Raw genomic sequence first — 24879 nt, forward strand, 5'->3', positions numbered from 1 at the left:
TCTTTCAATGTCCTTTATTCAATGTTTGTCTTCATGACTGCACTTCTATTATTATTCCTTTACAGCCTCTGTGATCACATAATCATGGTTTTAGAGCCATCAAGAGTGACGCATTTATATGATTCAATGATCACTAGTCTTCCAGTAACTTTTTTTTAGGATAAAGTAAATTATTAATCTGATTTTATGATTATATAAAGAACAGGACTTTGAATCCAAGACAAGAAACATATATCCATAAAAGTAGCTTCAAAGTGAATTTTAGTTTAAAATTTTTTAATTTTTTTGATGATATACAGTCAAAGTGACAACATAATTTTTCTTATTCCTAAATAAGACAATCCCTGAATTACATAGAGGCTGCTGATATGATCTTTATTTCACACGCTCTTCACTGATGTGACGACGTTATCATGTTTTGGTGAAACTGTTTCTCCTATGACAACCACCTCAGTCTTTCCTCTTGTCACTCCAAAGGTCACAGTCATAAACAGGAGATTTTATGACCCCTGAGTCCACATTTCACTCCACCCAGGAGAGAAAACCAATGCATAGTGCTCACAGAAGACTGAAAAAGGGTTCCTTTTCCTTTTTCTAAGCTTCAGAGGTGTTTGCCTGAAGAGACGCTTGGATTTTATCAAGAACATCTGGAAAATAGAGAAAAATGCCATCTTCAACAAAGATTCTGTATTTTCTTTTGAGCGCGATGCTCACTGCCATATCTATCGGTTTGCTTGGGTATGCCATGTCCACGACATGGTCTAAAACGTTAATGGATTGCGAAGGATTTGGGACCAACAATGGAAGTGCAGAAATAACGATGGGCCTTTTCAGTGGAAATTTAGTAAGAAACACCTGCCCCAGCTTTGGCAGTGAGGAAACATTTCCAGGTAATTATTCTTGGGCTATTAAAGAATATAAGTTGCATAACACTTGTATCCCTTAAGATGACAAACTATAAAAAAGGGCTGTATTCTGTAAAAGTTTAAGATCTTAAAAGGAGAATCAATTCAAAAATAAGTTTCAATCTAATTTGATTATTGTGTATTTGTTAAACACGGATGCATTACAGGACCTACCAGTCTCATATTTTATGTCTATCTGCAGTGTTTCCAGCATTGTCAGCCATAGAAATAACTCCTCTGGTTCTCCACGGTCTGTGTGTGGGCCTGCTGTCTGTTTGTTTCCTGACTTCTGCCCTGAGCATCCTCATCTCATTCTACAACAGCGTCAGTAACCCTTATGAGACCTACATGGGCCCTAACGGGATTTATACCTGCTCCTCCATCAGCGGTGAGTGGTGCTACAATTAGGTGCATTGCAACAGTATTCATACACCACAAGAGCCTGAGGATCTTGTTTCGATTTTATGTTCACAGTAAATAATAGTGAAGTGGAAGAAGTGTGACAGCATAGGTCAAACAAGCATTTGTATTTCACCTCTATAATCTCACACCCCTGAATAAAATTAAAACATGATCCTAAACTTTGATTATTTCATGTTTAATCAATAATCTAACAACTGAAAGAGATTGGCACAACTGCAAACCTATGAAAACAAGGCCTTACCTCAAAGCTGACTGGCTGGACGATGAGCGTAATGTGGTGTGGAAGTGGGGAGGAGCATAATGCAGGTGGAAGCAAGCCAAAGATGAGAGCATAAAAAACTTTCATAAAAATCTTTAGGCAATGAAAACATAAGTTGAGGAATTATAGGAAAAAATAACGTGTGAATATAAATGCTGGGAGGTTGAATCTTGAAGTGAAATGTTTATGTAAATGTTAATTACAGGTTGTGGTCTGGTACTTATTAAAACTTCTAAATTAATAGACAGCTAGAACAGAATTAATTAGGTTTTTAATCCATTGTTGTTTTTGGTATTTTAATTGTCAAAAGCTAAGTGATAGTTAACAGTGTTAGTCTTTTAATGCATTTATGAATGAAACTGCAGCTGCTCATTTTGACCGAGATCGCAGAGAATATTTTATTATATATCAATGGGACATTTGTGGTTAGAAAACGTAAAAAAGAAAGCTAGCTTTAAGTGAAGTAAATCAGAAAATAGCAGAAACCAGAAAATATGCTTGGGCAATGAGAACGAACCCTAACACAAAAATAAGAAAATACCACCGAGACAGGAAGTAAATGGAGTAAAGCCCGCAACAGGAACTACACTTTCAAACTAAAACAGGATCTAAGGCCTACAGAGGGAAACCATGAATGAAGTTACAACTTAAATTAGAACCTACATGAGATGCATTAAAGACGTGGTGTTATGTATGTGGAAAAACTTAGTGTGTAGGTATACTTTTGTAATAGACTGCATTCAATCAGGATGATGTGAAGTTGAGCAGAATGCAATCTTTTCTATCTGCAGCGTGCTCGTCTGTTCTGGTGATCATCATTTACGTGCTGAACCTCCTTCTGACCAAAATGCAAGAGGAATTGGTTCCCAGCATTGCTGATATTTCCAACGTTGAGCTGACTCACAAAAGGTTGGAGGTGAGGCTTGGGTATTTCCTGCTCATCCCTTACGCGGTGCTCTCTCTGCTGGCCATCTTGTTCATCTACCTGTACGACCACGCAGCCTACACCCACAGACGGGAACAGGAGAGGCCCACAGAGGACGCTCCTAAGGAGATCATGATGTACTAGTGATAATCACGCCAGTGACACTTTCACGTTTCCTAGCAACTTTCTGGGAAAACTTACTGTGATAGATTATTACAGATCATGGTGGTGTACAGAAAAGAATGAATGCACAGCTTGCTTGATGCACAATGTGCAGGATTTGATTTATTGTATTCAGTTTTGACATTCTAGACAGAATGTTTGATTGTATTTCAGTTTTAAGTTAATTAATTCAAAGTGTGAGAAGTCAAATTAATCATTTTATTCTATATTTTTCACATAAAATATACACGAGACATTCTTTAAAACTTATTTATTTTGTATATGAACAATACAATAGTTCTTAGTGCAAAGCACTATTCTATCTCTTTCAGAATAAAATAACAGTCAAATCAGCATCAGCTGATATTGCTAATCAACAATATGCATGCATCTCTTTGCATCTCTTTGGATGAAAGCAGTTTCTACCCATTGTTTTTTTTCTGTTTAATATAAAATTGTTTTCTAAAGAAAATAAAATTAATTGATTGAAAGCAGTAACAAGGTAATGGTATTCACTGAAGTTTGCTGCCCTCTCTCTGAGATATGATGCAATTGCAAGGAGTCAACATCTGTCAAATGCCACTGCTGAGGCATCGCTGGATCCCTGTTTACTAGGAACAGCCTTTATATGGAAATATGTTATGCCAAGCGTTGCACAATTAATATTATTTGGATAAAGAGCCACTGTAAGGACATCTTACCCCTCTAAAGTGAAGGTGGGTGACAACAGGGAATTTTATTTCTTGCACAGTTTGGAGTTGTTCCATTAGACATTGTTCTTAGTGCAAATTTGTACATTAAACCTGTTTAAAACCATGAATCCTCCTGAGGAGCCACTTTTTTTGTTGTCACCAATAAGTTCCTGGGATCTTTCTTGACAATGCATGATTATTATTCATGGAGATAAAGGTTTAAAGGCGTCAATTTTAGAGCATTTGCTTCTTTCTTGGTCTAAACTCTTTCAGTCCATGTTAATGTTAAGCTCCTTTTCCTGCGGACACAGAGACAGGTGAGACGGACATGCTTAAACTATGCTGGTTCCTGAACCCTACCACCATTTTCTGCCATTTGGGCATGACAGATTGGGTCTTCCAAAAACACAATTATTCGTCTCTATCAGACTTGGTAGATTACACTGAGGAACCTGCTGGGTCTGTTCAGCTAGTTTGAAGGAACCCTACCAATTGCAGTAAAAGAACAGTTATACAACCAACCAGAATTAAAACAAACTCTTGACATAAAATGATATGTACTTTCTCAGCAATTTGCAAAAGGATACAGCCAAATATTAGTTGTGGTGTCTGTATGTATTTAAGCCTGTGTGTATCATTTTGAACTTGTCGATTAAATAAAATGAAAATTGAATTTAAACTTGTGAACCCGATTCTTGCTTTTTATCCTAGTAAATCTTTAAAAGCCCCCAAAATTAATTCATGCTAACAATGAGAGTGTGCAAATATTCAATGACCCTTTATATACTGTGTATATATATATATAATGCAGGCTTGGGACTTTAACAAGTTAATTTTGATTAATTAATTGCATAGACTTTGATGTGTTAAAAATGTTATCACAGTTCTTTTTTGGTTCCATCCAGAACCTTTGTATTCCCATGCTTCTGGGACACTTGTAAATCTTACAAACAGTGACAGACAAAAAAGATGCTTCCAACCAACTGGAAGTTACAAAAAGACTATTGCTGTGTGCAAGCTGCACAGAAAGGAGTTTGTCTGTCAGTAAAGCTATTTATGCTTAAAAACCATCTCAATGCAAAACATATTGTTTTGGGAGAAAACCAGTCCAGGAACCACCAAGACTCAAACCTGCCAATGACAAGAAGAATGTTTGCAAGAGTCAAGGCGACCCCTATAAACCTTTGAATGTCAAGCATGGAGGTGGTGGCATCATGCTGTGGGACTGTTGTATATAAGCACAAAATGAGTGGAAGAATATAGGCAGAGAACTGGATCCATGTTTTTGTCTGTCTTGGCTAGAACTTGGATGCATTTGAGTTTTCCAGCAGGACAACGATCAGACCTCGTTTATTAAAGCTGATATCAGGCTTCTGGAACATCTTTATCAAATCCAACTGTAGGAAACTACAGCAAACCTACCTATTCTAATCAGATTGGACCTTTGTAAAGATATTTCTGTCCTACATTGGATCTTTACCTTTCCAGCTTAAAACATCTGCAATAAGAGATAAAGTGAAACTTCACATCTTATTTCTTTTAAAAGGTAGAAACAAACATTCTCTGCTAACAAATTGCAGTGACAGCAACAAAGCTTGTTGATTCTGTGAAAGCTCAAACAGATCCTGCTATTGTCTCCTGGACCTTCTTCCGCGCTCACAGCTGGGATTCACATGACTGTATTGACATCAGAGCAAGGCCAAGGTGTCCCGTTACCTTTTCCCGTGGCCCATCACTCAGGGACTAAAGTCTGTTTGGACATGCCCTTTCCAGCACCTCTCAAGCCTGCAACGCCTTCTACCTGCCTTCAAAAGAGCTACTCTTCCTTCAAGTTTCACACTTCAAGGAACCTGCAGAAGGATGAAGCAATTTGCTTTGTTGCTGTCAGAGTGAATATGTATTAAATTTCTGGGAACGTCTGCTTTCTACAATAAATCAAAGACATTTATGGTCTGTTCATAGAGGGCAACATCAACCATGTCTTCTAAGGTGTTTTAAGTGTAACCAGTTTGTTAGATATTTTTATGAATATTTTTTATCCTCCATAAATGTGACCTGTATCAAACTACAATTAATCAATGGAGGTAGCGAAGGTAGTAAACGGATTGGCAGATGTTTTCCTCCAGGGATTTTTGTTACCTGCGCTCCTGGAGTAATTTATTTGACTGACCACTCATGGAAACAGAAACCAAACATCAGGTTTTATCAGAAATAACTAACATTCAAAACAAAAGAAAAAAAGTCTAATACAGGAAGTAAAACACCGATTACAGGGAAATACACGTTTTTAAAGAAAACAAGAAATAAGATTGACAGAGAGAGTGTTTTCTCCTTTTGTGGACAATTGCTCCTACTCTGGTTTGCTGGAGTCGATAAACTTTTTACACACTGCTCAATATCAATGTTTTTTTTCAGTTACATTTCTTTAGATCAGGGCTTAAAGCATTGTTTTTTTAACCCCATATATGTTGTCAAACTGTTCGTTTCTGTTCAAGCCTTGGTGTGGATAGTGAAAATGAGTTCAGCTCTCTAAAAAACAAGTTAAACAAGTATTTTATTTACATTGTGCCCTGTCGATTAAACTGACTTGTAATCACTTAATAAATAAAACGATATTCAATTATTGCATTTTTTACTTACACAGGTTTTTCTTTGTCAGATATTAAAATATGTTTCACCAACAAACATCTGAGAGATGAGCAAAAGTAGAAAAGAATCTGTATGGGGTATTTACACACAGTGTCAGGTTTCAAACATGAAAACCATGTTCAGTAAAATAAAATAAAATCAAAACCACACGTTTAGTTGTGACTTCTTTCACATGAAATATTGCAAACAATGCAGTTAAGAAGCACATCACTTTTCTTCTATCACACTTTTTCTTCTTATTATTATTTTTATGCTTGTACACATCACTCTGATCAATCATCTTCATTTTAGGGTTGTGTTTGTTGTGGAAGGTGTTACTGACTGGACAACTGTGAAGTCAGACCATCTGCTCCATCACTGAAAGAGTTGTAACATGGCCACAACACATCATTGTTGCATTAATTGGATTTATGGAATATTATAGCTTTCAGAGAAATTAAATTTGGTGTTTTCCTTGGCTGTAACATTTAAATAACACTTATTCAAACATATAAAAAAGTGTTTTTGAACAATAAAAGGCACATATTTAAGTATTTTACGCTCTGTGTGACTCTATATGAGTTTCACTTTCTGAACTGAACTACTGAAATAAATCAAGTACTCAATCATTTTCTGTTAATTAATGAACACTAAAGAGCAATAGTAAACATAATTTAGCATAACATTAAAGCTTATGTTCTGAATACTACCGACAGCATCTAGAGGAGATTTCTGTCTTCTTCTGGATGCACCGCAGTGCACACCTCTTGTTTGCTGTGCAAACATTGATTGAATAAAATCAGCGACGGGCGAGTAATCTCTTCCTCCCTGCAAAGTCTCCACCTCAGAGATCACCAGGATGGAGAATAAACCAATGGATTAAAGCAGGAGCCCTAAGCCCTGACCATTCACTCTGCATGATAGGATTAAAGTAGAAACTTTTGTACCTGAGAAACCTTATCCTTCCAGGCCTGGCATCACAGAAGCCTGTGAAACGGACACCTCAGGCTGCAGGGCTGATGGAGGACTGCGGTCCAGTTCACCTCTGGGAGCTGATTTCATACCTGTGAGTGGTATGAATAAGTATAATAATGAAAGGTGAGTTTAAAACATACATATAGACACTAATATAGAACACCAATAGTGTTACAAAAAAATTTTTTTTAAGGAAAACTACTTTGTAAAAATACCTGGGCTTGCATTTCTATGTTTCATATAACCGGTTCATTAAATTGGTAATTCAATATACTTGAACTGCTCCTTCTTAGAGAAAATGTTTACAAAAGCAAATTTTCTCTCATTTTCATAGTATTTTATAATACAAGATATTTACAGTAAACTAATTATGAGGCTTGGAAAAGTAGGTACTAAAAAAGAGGCTAATATAAAAGAGGCAATATATAAAAATTAGATATTGTATATAAAAATGGCAAAATGCAGAAATGACATCATCATGGGAAAAAGGAGGAAAAAACAGAATAAAAAAGAGAAAAATAAAGAAATTCAAAATAAAGAAAATATAAAACTATTATTTCAGAAAAAGAAAGTGGCAAAAAAACCAAAGAGAAAATAAATCTCTACCACCAGTAATATTAGTCATAATATAAAAATATTTTTATGTGAAACAAAGTACTTCCCATAGGCCTGATATTTACACTTGGGCTTGTAAGTTGTCCATATGATCTATTTTGAATTTTTATGTTTGCTTACATCGCTGTGCTCTCACATTGAGTCCAGTGACTGAAATGCAAAGGTAGGCAGGATCCTTAGCTATCTCCACCATTAATCTAAATTTGTCAGGCAGGGCTGAGGTGAGGGCAGAGGCAGAGAGAGAAGTAGAACAAGGAGGAGGAGGTGGAGGACTAAAAGGTAATTGCACCCCGCTGCTCCATTATGGTGTCATGCCTCTGTTAACAGGAGATAAGATCTACTTAAAATCACCTGCAGCCAATTCTCCACTTTACTTGGTTGGGACTGAAAGACCCAGAGAAAAAGATAAAGACGTGTCCGGCGCTGATTATCATGTGCAGAATTTAAAAGGCCATTCTGTAAACGGTTTAAGAAAAATTTTATGCCATGTGACACTTTACAGCCAGGTTGATGGATGCAAAGAGGACCGAGCACTTTCTCTGCCCCATGCAGCCTGACACCACTCTTGATGAATGAATGCAGTTCTGATTGACAGGTGGGATGTCTGTCACTGGGTGCAGCGCACAGGGGTAGGGATACAGTTAACCTACTGACACAACACACGGTTCAACTAAACTGGTGCCTTTTGACCTGAACGCAGCAAAAAAAAAGCTGTTAACATCCATCACAGTCAATCAGAAAGATCAGTGAAAAATACAGTAAACTTGTATTAGGTACAAACAATTTTTAGTCAAGAAGAGATCTAAAAAAGTGGAAGTATATAAAATCCATTGAGGGAGACTAAGCTTACAAGTCTCACATCTAAACTATGCTTTACTAAAGTATTCCCATTAATGGTCTGGATTAATACCTTATCCAACATTCTAACACAAAATAGTGCATAGTTATGATGTGGAAACGAAAATAAGAGAAAATCTGAAAACTCTGGTATGAATTTGTTTCAGCCAAGACATAAATGTATTGTCTGATAGAGAGTGTATCATCTAGAGCAGGGTTATGTAAACCTTTTATACAAAAACATATACATGATTTTAAAAGAATCACTAAGAAAAAGTTTTGTTTCTCCTTGCCTGCTCAGTAACAAAGTAAACATGCAATATTTTAATTGAATTAAAATATTTATGATATTTTTTTTTACAAAGATGTAAAAAAAAAAACAACAACAACAACAAAACAACTGTTTTGCACATTCTCTTATAAAAATATAGTAATCCTGTCTGGAATTTATTTTTATTGAACAACAGAAGAAATTGAGTTTATTATCAGCAAAACACAATTTGTGTCACTCTCTTTGAAGAATCTCCTACATTTAGCCAATTTTAATAAAGCAGATTTGGGTTCAGAAAAGTCTGCCAAAGGTTGAATAAAACTAAACCTTAAGGAGGAAACAAAATACCAGATTTTTAGGTTACAAAGTTCATGCTCCTGTGAAGCATTTCAAGCATCTTATGGCAATGAATGTCTTTTACAGAAGCCAGATGGGGAGAAGCTGCCCAATAACGGGCTTCAAGTGCCCCCTACTGAGCATCACGAACGGATTAAAGGATTTGCAAAGCTCTGTCATAAGGCTGTCCATCACTGTCACACCTGCCTCGAATTTACAGTGCTGATGTCGTAACACACCGCTGTCCTGTTGTATAACTTCATCTGTCAAGTCATTCAGCTCCACATCAACACCTCGGATAATAAGAGTGAGAGATGAGATTCAAATCCACGACATCAGATACTGCAGATACCCACAGCCGCTCGCTCACTGATGTTCAGGTTCAGGAATGTTGTTGCAATTCAATACAGCCACAATCTGACTCCATTCATCAGTAAGTTTTCCACCTCTGATTTATTGCTGTGGTTTTACTGTATTCTTGAAGAAAAGAAAAAGGATTTCTTGTCTGTCTCTTCAAAAAAAAAAAACTCTCTGAATAGAGCAGAACCTGATATTGTCTCCTGCATAAGAGACAATGCGGCCTCTCTGCAGGATGCAGCGCTGCGTCTCGTTTGGCACAGACGTGGAGACAGGCTGTCTGAATGTCAGACAAATCAGCGCTGCTTTAGGCCTGTTTACATGTATGTGAAACAATTTGTCAGTCTGTGCAACCAGGTGACCACGGCCATGACCTCTTCCCTTTAAAGCATGATAATTACAGTTCAAGTTTTGTCTTTTTAAACACGTTTTTTTTTTTCATTTGATAAAAAGAATTCAGAAAATGTCCTGAGAGCAAAATGAAGAATAAGTTAAACTTGTTCAATTCAAGCCTCTCAGAAACAAACTTTACTTTTTGCTGCAAGAGACAACATGCACTTGTTCCACCAAACAATTTTTAATTGTGACTTTTTCGTTTTTATTTGCAAACTTAATCTTAGAGGTGCAATATTTTAGCAAAACAAAGTTTTTTGAAAAGGGATCTGTATATTGTTTTAGATCTGATACAAAAAGGATCTAACATGTTTGTCTCAATAAGAGAAGTGCATACAATTTGTTTTATTTCTTTTATTGTATTTCAGCCTTAGAAAAGAAATCAGACTTCTCAACAGTAATGGGGCATGGCTTGCTGAATTTAGCCAGGTTTAACAAATAGAATGCATTTGAGTACTTTTAGTCCTCATTACTATTAAGTTCAATAAAGAAGCATGGTTAATGAAACACAAATACTTAATATATTCTTTTTTGTCAGTGAAAATCTAAACATTTATTAATCTTTTTATCCTGGCTGCACTGACGAGACAAATTTGTACCGTTTTTGATTCGACTTAAAATTCGTTTGATAATCTGAAAAGTTTAAGTGTGAAACAAAAATAAATAACAGAACAGAAAAAATCTGTAAGAGGGAAATCACTTTTTCATGGCCATGTGTTTACTTTAAAACAAATCATGAAGCCATGCAGCTCCCAGATTGTGCCCTGCACACTGTTAAAATATTGTAGCAGCTTTTCTAACCTAGTTCTGTTTTTGAACTGCATATCAATGCTGTCCCACAGAGACCAATGTTCTAACAGGATTCAAGAAAATCCCTTATATGCTCTTTGTTTTATTGACTTTCATATTGTTTTGGACTTTTGAAGACCTCAAACAAGAAATCCCTTATTTGAAAGATATTCTGATCTGCTCTTGAAAAAAACAAACAACAAAAACCTGCATTTCCTCCCCAGTCTGCAAATTAGTTTATCTCTAGTCAAGAATTTTCTTTTCATCCAGTTAAGCAAAACCACTTGTTGAGTTGTTAAGAAATGACTAAAACTGCTCTATAAAACCACAAATTAAGGGTGAAGCAATGGAGATAACACTCCCACACTTTTCTTCACCCCTCTGCGTCAACTCATCACCTCCCGCCTGGGTGTCAACGAAGAGAGGAAGAGGCTGGCAGGAGATGGATGGGGGAGGTGTGGGTGAAAGGGATCACCTTGCCAAATCCGCTGTGAAGGCGTCCCCTCGGTGCACTTAGCGCCGCAGCCGGAGCCAACACGTAGCAGGGTGCAAGACTCCCTGAGGCGACACTCTGGCTCTGGCCTCCCCTGCTATTGTCATCTGTCCATCTCTCAGCCTCTCCATCCTGCAATGTGCCTGGAGGAATCCCACTTCCTCCTTCCACATTCTTCCTCCCTCCATTACCCCCAGGAGGAGCGAGGGAAGTCGCGTTGAAGGGGACTCCCAGGAAAAGGTCAAGCGAGTATCAGTGTCCAAGTCTCAGCCACCAATAACATCATCCGTCAAGTTCTCGAAGGACGGCAATGAGATAAATTTCCCTTAAATCCAACCTACAGTTCGAGAGAAGACATCTAGTTTTATCTGCTGAATGTGAAAAGGGACAGTGACGAGAAGGAGATGAAGTTTTAGCCTGTCACCCTGATGTGATTGCAAATATGTCATTATACCGAGACAGAGTTGAGCCGGGCCGTTTCAGTGAGTGCACTGGTGGCAGGAAGATGTATGGACGTAGTAACACAACCTCTGAGAAGGTGAGGAGTGGGAAACTCTGCACTACCAACCTGTCCATCAGGTTAAAGCAGAAGAATAGGGGCCACATGTAAACATTTAAGACTTGTCAGTCATGTCTTCTCATGTGATTTAAACCCAGACTGGACAGTCTGACGCAGTGTTCATCTATATTTTAAAATACACGTACACTCAACTCAAACTGACTGGAAAAGGCAGACATCATATAATTTTTGACAGGTCAGTTAGGTTTTAATCGCTGCAGATTCTCATTCATTTATTTATGCAACGACAAAATATATATTTTGTTAAAACTAGATAACATAAACTGAATTAAAAGAAATGCAGTTGTTTATTTCATCTGCTCACTTGAAATCAGACTGAAACTGTTCTGTTTTAAATCTGTTACTATGGTGGACCAGAAAGGTCAATAAAGTGCAAAATACATAACACTTCAACAAAACCCACAATAATATTTATGCTAAGTTTATCGTAGCTTTTGTTTAAGGATAATTTGTGTTGTGGGTTTTTGTTGTTGTGTTGTGGCTTTTGTATTATTTTGACCCTTCTGGGCTACCATAAATTAGAAATATTTATGGTAATCCTATTTGTTGAATGCCAGAATAATTTCATATTCAGATGTTTACCTATATTTTCCTACTGTTTAGCAGAAATGCATTATAAACTGTAGACAAAAGACAAAAACGATAGGGGCAACAGCAAATAAAAAAGTACAAGACTAAATATTGGTTCCCCATGGAATAGGAATAAACTACGGTAAATAGGGGTTTCTTTGGATCTTAAGTTTGTTCTGGAATAGAGAGATATAAAACTAAATGTTGGTTCCAGTTGTTCTGAGTTGAGTTTTAGATTTGTACAGTATAAAGCTACAGTAGATGTTGGTTCTCCATGTTTGAGTCAAAGATTTCAGGTTTTCTTCCACAAGTTTCTCACATTAGTTTACTGGAAATTTGTCCCATTATTCCTGACAGAACTGCTGTAACTCATTCAGATTTGTAAGACAGCTTGCACACGCAGACTCCTTTTCAACTAAATTTACTTAGATTGAGATGAGAGCAATCCGACTCGATGTTTATCTGAACTTAAAAATACACCTAGAACTCAAACTGAGTGAGAAAAATCATATAGTTCCCAACAAAGGTCAGAAACTCTGATTTTCTGATTATGGATTATATCTTCAGAGGTTTGTCTGACATATCCATGCTCCATAGGTTTTGTGAAACTTGCAAATAGACGTTCTCTTAACGGAAATCGCTTGGGAGCTCATTTGTGAGGAAAAGCAAGAAAAAGCACTAAGTCTTGGAGGAATTTCTTCCCCTTGGGGATCCTTGAGTGATGTTCATCTCCTCTCAGTCACTGAGGACTGAAACTGGAGAGCATGACGGACACTTTGAAATGTCTCACACGGGATCTTTCAGGTGATCTATTCATCAAAATCCACTATTGGAAGAAGTTGTGCACTCAAATCACAAAAGAAGAAAGGAGGAAAGAGATACATCTACAAAGCCGGCCACATTTGTTGGCACCTCTGGTTAAGATGCCTTGATGGAGGACCAAAAACGTCTTTAATAAATATTAAATGGGAAGAAATAGACAGGAATAAGTAAAAGGCTCGAATTTTGCAGAAAATATTCTCCATTAGCAGAGATTGAATTAGACTAAATTAAGCAAAGTTCCAGTAAGATGTAAAATATGCATTAAAAAAAATAAACATTTCAAAGCAAATAACATGAAAAAAGAAGTTGCCAAGCAAAACCAATGCCAACATCACAACATCAAACCAAAAATCATATGATGCATATAGAAGGTGACTCAGTATAACTTCTAGTGACTCTGGGATGAACAACAAGTGGCTCAAATCTCAAATAGTCCTTAAAGGAGAATCTCTCCTCTCTGGTGTAAAAATGTGTAGAGCATCTTTAATATACAGAGAATAAAACAAGGATTGAGCATGTTTAGTTTTTCACATGATCATCATTGGATTAATTATTAGTACATCTTTAAATCCTTTTATGATAAATGTAGCTGACTCACTACTTGCAGTGACCAGCATGATAGAAAGCTGCAGAAAAGAGTGGCTTCTTAATTAAAAGAAATTGACAATAATCTGAAATGCCTTTGTTGTTTTCTGGAGCTACAAACACAAACTAGTTGTCTAGTTCTGCCGCTTTTTATCATGTTGTATCAGTTTTTGTACTGGAAGTTCATTGGAGCAGCCCAGCAGAGGTCGTCGTTCCCTGTCCTCTCTGTGCCATGCCACGAAGCAGCACAGTAAAATCTGAGATCTATGGGAACTATCGAGCTGGAAACATCCCCACTGATTTATTCCAGCATGAATCCTCAAACTCAGACATGGCTGCATGTGGAGATTTAGATGCAAAATACAGGTGAAGGCACTAAATTCGCCTTGACAGAATCCTTAAAATATGACAACATAAATGTAGGATCTGTCAAAGGATATAATATCAGATGGGTGAAACATACAACACGATACGACCCCTTGCAGCTCCTGGATTGGAGCCCAATCACCGTCTCTGGGAGGATTTCATATTTAAGTTTTTTTGAGCAGCACACTGATTCAGCCAGCGATTCCAAGCACTATTTCTTGTGCTGTTTGGAAGTTCTCTAATCCGTTAAGTGCGACAAAAACACTTAACAAAGGAATGCTTCTTCACTGTGCTTAAGCACAACCCACTGTGAAGAGGGTTCTACTTGCCATCAGCCGTCAAAATAATCAGCTCAAAATGTTGAAGTGCTGGCGCGGCCTCAAAGAGGTCATCATAATGTACGACAAAGTCAGAGCGTGTGAGCGGGAAAACAAGGCCCCGGCTATGAGAGGAGTGGACTGACCACAACACAAAACAAACATGCACAAGGAGGAAATGTATGATGCTAATATCAAGCAGAAAGACTTTCTCACCAATAATGGAAATAATAATAATATAAAAACAGACATGTTATTAGATTTTCAGTTTTCATGATGCAAAATATTAATTAAAACAGATCGAAATCCAGATACTTGGGTCTTGGAAGGTCAAATCAAACAGAAGTGGGGTTTTAATTTTGTGTTTTTTCAGCTACTTTATTTGTTTGTGTTAAAAGTTTTAAAAACTGTACACCCTCCAACTGACACCAGGCAAATTGTTTGGAAGGACATGGCTAAGTTAGTAGTCAAAGAAAAGAAATCAGATTTGCAAGTAAAGGTAATTATATATGGAGCTGAATCTATTCATTTATTTATTAACCAGCAACAGAAAGCAGATAAAAAACACACAAGACAAGTATTCACACACAGATAAAGATAATTTATAGAGACCAATTAACCTAAAAGTCACGATGGGAGAAAGCTGGAGTTACCGTTGTATGCAAAGAGAGAGAGCAAGATGAATCCAGAAAAGCTGGGATTCAAACCCAGGACCTACTTGCATAAAAGTAACAGTGCTACCAATTACACCACCATGCAACCAAAAGTAAACAAAATATTTAAAAAAGTAACTAAACTAAAATCTCAGAACTGTCTGAAATTATTGGACTGCTGGGGATGTGAAGCAGAGCAGGGTAAGTCTCTCAACTTTACACGCAATCAGAGCCAAGTGATCGTCATTCTGTTTCAACAGCAAAACGTGCATGTTTTCTTTTCTTTTAACTTTTATTCTCTGCATTGGAGTAGTTTTTTATTAGCATGTGATATTGGAGTTATGAAATAATCCACCAGAAGGCCCTGCTACGCTTCAGTCCAAAACATGCGTTTATTGCATTAATTATGAGCATGAGTAGCATGATTCATCTGTGGATCTCTTTAAAATGGCTACTTGTCTCTGAGGTCTGTTCATGCACTGCAGCAGGTGGTTCTTTTCATTAAAACCTAAATGCCTAATGACTGTGCTCTTCATTAAAGGCTATGCAGTAATATGGGTCTGAGATGATTACAGCGGTTAAATATAGTGATTGGATGAGGAATACGCTGCCATGTAATGAGAAAAGTTGATGAAGTTGGAGCCATTATGCTGTCAGCGCTCGTACCATTGCACACCATTAAAAACAGCACAACTCTGCGCTTCATCCTCATTATATTTATTGCCTGGATTACCTGATCTAATTGTCGGATCAGTGTAAAGTCAGACATTGTTCCACATGTACCATCACTGTGTTTTTGCTTTCAAGGACATTTATTTCTATGAATATTAGATTCTTAGAAACGGATCAATGTGGACAGTGTCTTGCACATACTCATGCTCTTCTTATTTTTTTCATGTAAGAGCTACAAACTTCAATGTATTTTATTGTGATCTATGTGATAGACCAACAGAATATTCTAGCTAATTGTGAAGTTAACAAGAAAGAACTGCTTTTCCAAATAACAAGCTAAAATTTGTTCCTTTGTCCCCTCAAGTCAATGGTTTGTAGAGCAACCTATATCTGCAATCACAACCATGAGGGCTCTTTTTGCATTTTCTCTAGCAGGGAATCTCGTTCAGGGATTTTAAATTTTTCCTTAGTCTTGATGTAAAGTAGCTCAAAATCAGGAATGGAAAGCAACTAAGCATGAATTTTTACATCTTCCCTCACATTTATTTAGATCAGGACTTAGACCCACCCAGTTGATGATTACAATTCTATCGCAGTTCTGCCTGCATGTTTTAGATTGTTGTCTGGATAGAAGATGAACCTCTGTCTCAAGTCTCAAATCCTTTGTCAGAGTTTTCTTTCATGATTTCCTCACATTATTTTCAGCCATCTCTCTAATAAATCTAATTATTGCTCTTTTTATTACTGAGGAAAAATATCCCTTGAGGATGGTACATTTGAAGGACAAACATGCACTTCACAAATCTTCTTCTTCTTCATGGAAGAGTAGCCTGTAGCAAGTTCCATTTGCATGTTACCATTCAGTAGACACAGCAAGCACATGAAATATTTTTTTGGGGGGCCAGATAGGCATGGTACATTGATATGGGTTATATCTAAGAATATTCATGGCCCAGTCAAAGACCATACTCAAATCCAAATGAGAACCTGTGTAAGTCTTGAAATTAAGTCACATAACAAAAATATAAACAAAAAGTGAAAACCATTATAATTAACAATCATAGCATCTACCGCTTGATCTCTTACTTTGGGCTTGTCTGTCACATAAACACCCAGGAAAATACACTGAAAGTTGTGGCCGTCACAGGTCAAAATGAGACAAAGGTCAAAAGATCCGAAAACTTTGGAAAAGTACAGAGGGTAGACAGTGTGCTTCCTGTACAAATTATTCTCAGACATCAAGCAGCTCTGAGCCGTGAACTCAGTGTGTGTATGTGTACACACAAGTACCACTTTTATTGGGTGCAGCGGGTTCACGTTTGATGCCGCTCACCACAAATCCTAAACCGACATCCACTCATACATCACAGCATTCATGAAGGTCATTAATGTGAAGTCATATTCAAACAACCCCATGAGGAGGCGTCTGAGCTGTGGCATGCAGATTGAGGTCAAGAAGCGTGCCCCTCCCAGGTCTCGTCCCGTGGAAGCTCTGCCTTGCTGATCAGAATCTGCTGCGGGCCTGTAGGACATGTCACGGCCCATCACCCTGCAGACACACTGGTTCCTGACTGGGATCATCCTCTAGACTGGCAGGCTACCTTCATAGCCACTGTTTAGCCCCCACCTCCCCTCCACTGTCATTGTAATTCTCACAAGCTCCCATTAGCATAATAATAAGAGACAGTGACACCTCTCTTTGAATTCTATCAGGTGGCCTGAAAGCGAACCGTAATGAAAGGGATAATTACACAATTCATAAAGGGCGGGGCACTGACAGTAGCACAAAGCTATCTGGCCGTGCCCTGACCCTCCTAATTAAGATGGCATGTCATCAATCTTGATGTCCTTGTCAGCGGCCGGTCCCTGGCAGTTAGAAGTAAATAAAAAAGTGTGTCTTCCAACACCTATTATAACAGTCCATTAGTTTTAGGGAGTGCCCAAGTTAATCAAAGTTTATTAACAAGGTTTATTCAGCTTTATTTTGGGATGTAACACAAGACAGCTTGTCTAAACAAAGATGTTAATCCACTGCTTATTCACATAAAAATTGAAACGAGGGGAAAAATGAGCAAATATCACAAAAATCACAAACTTGCTTCACTTTTAAAGTGACATTAAAGGCTCTGTAAACATTATGATGGATATTTTAACAAAATATCCATCATAATGTTTAAATTTTTTTCTAATTGTCACCATTTTTCTTCTATGGTGAAATTTAGGAAAGGGCTTTAATCAATACTACAAATATTTATTTAAACCAAAATGTTTTAAAAAATAAAAATAAAACTTTATCTAAACGGCACAGCCTTTAAATGCTAGAAACTACATTAAGTTATATTAATATAAATAAAATCAGTCTCTTGATCCATCAATATTTCAAGAAATCTCTCTGAAAGATGAAAATACCTTTTCTAATGCATGATTTTATCACACATTTAAAGATGGATGCATACACATATTTTACAAATTTAACATTAATTTCTTATTAACTCAATTATTCACTATCAATAACTCAAGTCTACTTCCTAAGGATTATAGAAAAAGAAACATTAAACAACACAGATATAGCAAAGATATTAACACTAGTTCTCTAACAGAGTCATAAAGAGAAAAAGCTGAACATTTTCTGACTTGTAAACTGCTTAACTTTTACCAACAATTCAAAAGGAAAGTGTTAAGAGAAGTGTTTGCCATTTGCAAGGTCAGCTGCACTCAACCCTTACATCACTGTACAATACAAAGCATTGCATGTAGTAGTAGAGAAAAGACACCACTGAACTCTAGATTAAGGGAGAAACATTTTCTGGAAAGATGAACTCGTCTCAGATCTGAATGAACATGTCTGATTTTTTGCAGTTGCCAGGAAAAGAAAAACTTTTCTGACTGAATTGTGTCAAGTTGCAAAGTTGGGTGATGAGATTCTAAAGTGGGGCAGACAAAATATAAAAATTTCAATACGCCAGCTTACAGGGACTGGAATTGGACTCCATTGGAACAGAAGTAAGTTGTTGCCGCGACAAAAACAATCAGAACATGCCAGGTACACAATCTCACCCTTGATAATGCCCTTTGTGCTCAGGTTATTGCAAGCTTGTGCAAACTTACTTTCATGCTGAATAATAAAAAAAAAGCTTCCTTGTCAAGTGGGAACATGTCAACACACTTTGGCAGAAGATGTTGGCTCTCAGCTGTGCTATCAGCCTCAGCATTCTGTGGACGCACACAAACATGCACATGTACATCCTGAGTTCTGTCACAAAGCAAAAATGCCAGCTCAGAGAAAAAGGGAACTTACTTTTTTGGCGAGTTACTCAATCAACAAGAGTGACCAAAAAAAAAAAAAAAAACCCCTCTTGATTTTTGATCGAAAAAATATGGCGCAAGTTACAGAGAGTCGGTTATGTGGTTTCCTTCCACGCTGCATGTTGCATGTTTGTGGTCGACACAGAAGCTGTTTGGGGTTCAGAGACTCCAGGACCAGATCCAACACATCACACATGTTTCAGCCAGTAGCCGTTTCATTTCTGTTTTTCTTTCTGTGGCTCTCAGGTCTTATGAACATTTTGTATGCTGCAAAGAAACAGCGGCTATAATGAGCGTAATATAATGTTGAAAGCACAAACCATTTAACTTTATTAGATTCTTAAAGAGGGTGAGGATCTTATCAAAGTGATACATCTTAAAGATTAAAGCAGTTTTAAAGCCAGCCCCTCTTTAAACTCTGATAGTAGCTGCTTCAGAGGTGAGCCAGGGCCTTGAAGTGCAGGAGGGGGATTAATGGCAAGTACAATAGAAGCATGTGAAGAGGGGGGTCAAGTCGGATTCTTTAAAGACTATCATTTAGAGCCTTCAGCTGTGGATCATCAGGACCTTACATGGTGAAGTCTAGGTTAAGTGTTGATCAGACCCTTTATTTGACCTAGTGCGTGGGTGTGTGTGTGTTGGGGGTGCTTAATGGTTTGGGCCAGGGAGACTCGGCCTGTCTCGTCTCTCTTGTTTCTCTATTGGTATGTATCCCTCATAATAGAGCTAGGAGGCAGGAGGTCTCATTAGGAGCCATAGGGGACAGCTGGTTTTGGGTAAGAGTGTCTATCTGCAGACCATGGGGAGAATCTCTGCTGCCTGGTTGGGGTCACTTTTTCCTTCAGACCTGACTCGTTTCTTCATAGCCTACATTCAGCGAGGTACCAGAAACATCTCAGAGATTCTATTACATATTGACATGATAGCAGCATGAATCTGCTGCTGATTAACTTACAGTAGAATCTGCAGGTTGTATGGGGCCTTAAGCAGAATATGTTTGGGGGTCTCTCTTCCTCACCACCTCTTCTAACAGCGTTTCAATACATATTTAGTGGAATCTGGCTGAGGAGGCCTAGAGTAATTGCCCGAGCTTAAAAACAATCACTAATAATTGCTGAGATATATTTGTGAACAATCAGAAAAAAACCCATGACATCAGATTGAAGCAACAATAAAACTATGAAGATGATTATTTGTACTTTTACAACCTAACTTGCCAATTTAATCATAAGTTTAAATGTTAGGCAATTTAAAATATTTTGGTATACATATGCTTAAATTGTTAAATCAAATTTAACAGTTCTATAATTTTCAAACACATTTTTAAATTTTAGATCTATGTTCATATTATAATTCAAGTATTTATGGGGGCCCCTGAAGGACTATGGGATCCTACGGAGCTCCTTGGTTTGCTTATGCCTTGGGCCGGCTCTGGATGGTATTCTACATCAATTGGTTGGTGTGAGAGATTATTTTAGCTACTGTTGCCCTTTTAATGTCTGTCATCCAATCTTCATTTAATGTCAACACAACTGGCTTTCATTGGATATTTTTTTCAGACCTTTAAACCTGATTGTTTTGTGCAAAAATCATTTTAGATTAACAGCGTGTAAACTACTAATACAAGCATATCCGACACCAACAACCATGCCACAATTAAAGTCACCTAAGTCCCCTTTCTCCACCATTAGCAAGTCATCTTGACAATGTCCAGACAATGGCAGAAGAACAAATTGCTCCAGGTGGGCTGTATCTTTTAACAGCCGAAATTTCCTCTGATGCTGCATCTAAACTGAGAGATCCCCTCCTCTGAAACCTTCCAGCACTGACTGACGCTCACGCCACAAGATAGCTCGAGGATCCCCCTGAGTACCAAATTATCTCCTTCCTTTTGTCCCACTGAAGCTGGTAAAATAGATTCCCTCTGGGTAGCTACTTCCTCTGTCATCTGTCGCCCCTTCCTGTCGGTGATGAGCAAGTAATGACAGCATGCAGGTGCTGCTAGCCGGGTGGTATCGCAGCAATGCGTCTGCTGCAGGAACACAGAGATGACAGTGAAATAATGTCTCTCCAGATTATTCACTTGGTGCAGGTATTGTTGAAGGACCTGAAGCTCTGAGCAAGGGAAAAATGATTACACATTGGCAGATACTCAGATATTTGTTCTGCTGCACTGCGCCTAGAAATTGATGTTCCATGAATGCTGGATATTGTTCTCATAAGGTCATGGTTTGAAATTCCATGAAGGTGATGAATGGGTGGAGATTTACTGAACAGCTTAAGAGAAACTCTAACATGTCTGAGAATATTGAAGACTACCATTATTAGAAAAATTCATGGAAATTGGGTGGAAAATAATTTCTAAACCAAATCAAGAGCCTTCAGCTTAGTCAAAAACACCAGGAAGCTCCTTTCTTGCTTCTCAGCGGTGTGTAAAACCATTGCCATGGGTTGTTATGACAAAGGTCACGGATAACGGATGATCTTCCCGCAGTTTCCTAATGTGAGAACAAAGACTGTGTCCAAATACATTGGAGCTAAAGAGAGAGAGGGGGGATAGGTTACACTGTTTGGGGGATAGTTTTCCAGACAGAGCGACGTGAAGACAGGCCCCGGCTGTGGATTTACTGGGAATCGTTCTAGTCCGTTAATCCTTGTATCTCTTTGACTCTTTCAGCGGCTTCCCTTAACTGGCATCCCTGACAGCTCTGAAGTGGCTTTACTTCCTCTGATCCTCAATAATTCACACAAACCCCTTTATTTTTAATGAAACACTGATAGCAAGAACAGTGAAGCATCCGCGTAAAATCAAATAGTTGCAATAATGCAGAAATCTTAAGTTAATATATACTAAGCTGAATAAGTAAATGTTTGCCTCCTCAGTAAATGGCATCCCCCAAAAATGCACTTAAGCACTTAAGAGAAATTCACAATGAAAACGTTAGAAAAATGCAAGCATTTATTTTTTGACAAAGGAACAAATCCTATTGCAAGTTGGGGGTTGTTTCACTACATCCCTGGCTGTAAAGTTTTTGGCTCTGTTTTTGTTAATATTTTGCATAATCTCAGAAAACAAACTATAATTTCTCCAGATCATCCAGAGCTTTGGCTGCTCTCTTCAGCTTATCTGACATGGTTTCTCTAGGATTTTGGAACTGAAAAGGTCATGGAGGAAGATTATTTTTTTTACGTGTGGTAAACCATTTTTGGTTGGGTCAACCATTTGTTTTGGATCACTGTTGAGCTGAGAGATCAAGTGATAAACCACTTTTAGTTTCCTGGCAGAAATAAGATTTTACTTAAAATCCTGTGGTAATTCAAATGTTTTATCATGTCATGTAGTGTAATAAGCTTTTGGAGGACTCAGAGAACCTTCACCTTACTCATAAGTCAGCATGAATTATTTTTCCATATATTAATCCTTTGTTTTGATTGATCTCAATGGTGTGTGTGGTTGAAAATCAATCTTGTTTCATCTGCTCAGAGTATACAGCTCCCAATAGCATTTAATAAGCAGATGTCTACTTTTAGGATGGTGGGTCTGAAATGACTCTTTCCTGGCATGTAGATGATAACTTATGGATTTCATGGGGACTTAATGAATGAACTCAAGAAGCCACTTAGTCTCTAAAAGACAGCATTAGGGGGATGGTTCTTTATGTACCTTATTTTCCTCTATGATCTCTGTGTATCAGGGGAGTTTTCATTATCAGTTTTATTTTATTATTGCTCTGACTGAAGATGCTTTTGCTAAGCAGGTATTTTCCTTAAACCATTGCCTGCTGAATAAAAATCTAGATTTGAAAGGAATGTTCTCTTGTTTTTAACAGAAGGAGTGGAGCGCACGTTAAAAAAAAAAAAAGAAAAATAGTGCAGGGATATTTGTCCCACATTTTTCCTGTGTTCCGAACAGCTGAATATTTTGTTCTGTATAAAATAATCCATATGTCTGCTCGTTCGGAGCGGGGTTCTCATGCTGCTGTCGGCCCATACGTCAGGCCTTTTATGGCCCCGCGAACGGTGATGGATGAAACTGAATCAGGTCATGCCACTTGATAGACATTCTCCTCAGCTATCATTTGCACCCTCAATCCTTTTTAAGTGTGTCGTGCAGAGTTGCCCCCCGTCCCGACGCCCTCATAGCTGCTTCCTAAAAAGCTGTCGTCATATTGTTCTGTTTAATATTTAACTTCCTCAAGAGATTGAGCTGTAATACAAGAAATGATCCCTGTAATGCCCACTGACTGCTACAAACAGATGTGGAGATTTCAGGGTAGATCCAGACTCTAATCAGTGTCTTCATGGCAAAGCGATCATGTTCTGCACCAAGGTCAGGGACAGTGTCCTTTTTCATTTCCACCTCTGATTTACCTGTGTGGCAGCATTATATGGTCTGTGGAGAATTACAAAGCTATGGATCTTATCTGAAATCTTCAAATGGTTAACATCTTGATCAAAATTCTCCCAAACTTTTACCAAACACTGGTCTGCAGAAGTGGCGCAAAATGTCTAGTCTTAAAAAATAAAAGAAATAAAAATCACATACATAAAACCCCCTCAACACTAGAGCATCTGAGAAGTTACATTTGTTTTTAAAAAAAATAAAACAATGTAATCATAGAGCTGAATCAGAACAGGAAAAAGCAGTCTCAAAATATAGTCTACAAGTTTTCAGTGAATAACTTTCACTGCTGCTCTGGTCTTAAAACAGCATATTGGGTCAAGCTGACACAGATACAAAAATGGGAACAAATTGTGTTTCTGTGACAGCTTGATGGTACAAGATACAATTTAGAAATGCTTCTCTGCCAAGTTTTGTTTTTTTTTGTTAAACATTTTGCTGAAAACATCCTGTAAACTTAGGAGCATTATTGCGAAACCATTTTCTCATTTTGTCACATTACCACGACACACTTCAACGCATTTTATTGGGACTGACCAAACCAAAAATATTATATTGGTGTCAAAGGTGAAAATAAAAGGCATGGTTTCCAACCAATTTTGACAAAAATCCCAAAAGTGTGACATGCATTTATATTTAATCCCTTTAATTCCGATACCCTTTAAATAAAGTCCACTTCAACCAACTGCTTTCTGCATCCACCTAGTTGGTAATACAGTTCAAGTTTGGGTAAACATACACTAAATCCAGCTATTTTGTTTCAGGACTCAAAGGTTTGTTAGAGAACATCAGAAAGCAAGACGCATCAGAAAGAAGGAACACAGTAGACAGATTACAGATTACGGCTGTGGATAGGTTTAAAGCCGGGTTATGACACAAAACAATATCCCAAGATTTAAAGCTTTCATGAAGGACTGTTTTATCGATCATTTGAAAATAAAATGAAAATGGTGCAACTACCAACCGGAGAATCTGTGGCAAGACCTGAAAAGATTTGATCTTCACAGACACTCTCCATCCCGTCTGATTTATCTCAGCAGAAACTGGTCAGGTATTGGACAGAGACTGAATGAAAATAGCATTGAAAAGAAACAGCTGAGCAAGACAACTTTCCAAGCCTCCACAGTATGTTTTCTTGTAATCAAAAAACACAGAGAAATCAGGAATGATTGCAAGTATGTGCACAAATTTCTAGTCCCATGAAGGAAGAAGGAGTAAAATAATCCAGTTTTCAAACAAGTTCTTCAATTATAAGCCAGCATCACCTCTGGAGAAGCAGCCCTTTGAGGACAAAACCCATTATTATGGGTTTAACCCACGAGGCATGTGGGTAAGAACCCTGGGGGCCACCCTGATGATACTGAGGCATTCTACTGGGTCTGGGTCTCTAGTCCCCGGAGCCAGGGGCCCCTGAAGCAGGCATGGTGCTGAGACATGGTGGCCTGACTGATATTCATGTGGGCCAGGTGACTGTGCCCTTCAGGCACAGCTGGGGCACTGGAGCGTTACGTTTCTGAGAAATGAACGGAATGAATCAATCTTGGAA

General features: G+C 37.9%; 1 protein-coding gene across 1 annotated transcript; it reads left to right on the forward strand.

Moving 5' to 3' along the window:
• The first annotated feature begins 506 nt into the window (after positions 1 to 506).
• On the forward strand, positions 507 to 4045 carry clrn3 (clarin 3). The gene is made up of 3 exons (XM_005794654.2): positions 507 to 890; positions 1108 to 1293; positions 2379 to 4045. The coding sequence occupies exons 1-3, from the start codon at positions 665 to 667 to the stop codon at positions 2654 to 2656; spliced, it is 690 nt and encodes a 229-aa protein (XP_005794711.1). The 5' UTR covers positions 507 to 664; the 3' UTR covers positions 2657 to 4045.
• The last annotated feature ends 20834 nt before the right edge of the window (positions 4046 to 24879 follow it).

This window comes from Xiphophorus maculatus, chromosome 10, assembly GCF_002775205.1.
Source record: "Xiphophorus maculatus strain JP 163 A chromosome 10, X_maculatus-5.0-male, whole genome shotgun sequence".
Classification (NCBI taxonomy): Eukaryota; Metazoa; Chordata; class Actinopteri; order Cyprinodontiformes; family Poeciliidae; genus Xiphophorus; species Xiphophorus maculatus.

What these genes read in the sequence shown, in the direction of transcription:
- clrn3 (XM_005794654.2), top strand. Translation starts at nt 665, where the DNA reads ATGCCATCTTCAACAAAGATTCTGTATTTTCTTTTGAGCGCGATGCTC. An exon ending in CAGTGAGGAAACATTTCCAG is followed by an intron (nt 891 to 1,107) that starts GTAATTATTCTT and finishes GTCTATCTGCAG; the next exon opens with TGTTTCCAGCATTGTCAGCC. An exon ending in TACCTGCTCCTCCATCAGCG is followed by an intron (nt 1,294 to 2,378) that starts GTGAGTGGTGCT and finishes TTCTATCTGCAG; the next exon opens with CGTGCTCGTCTGTTCTGGTG.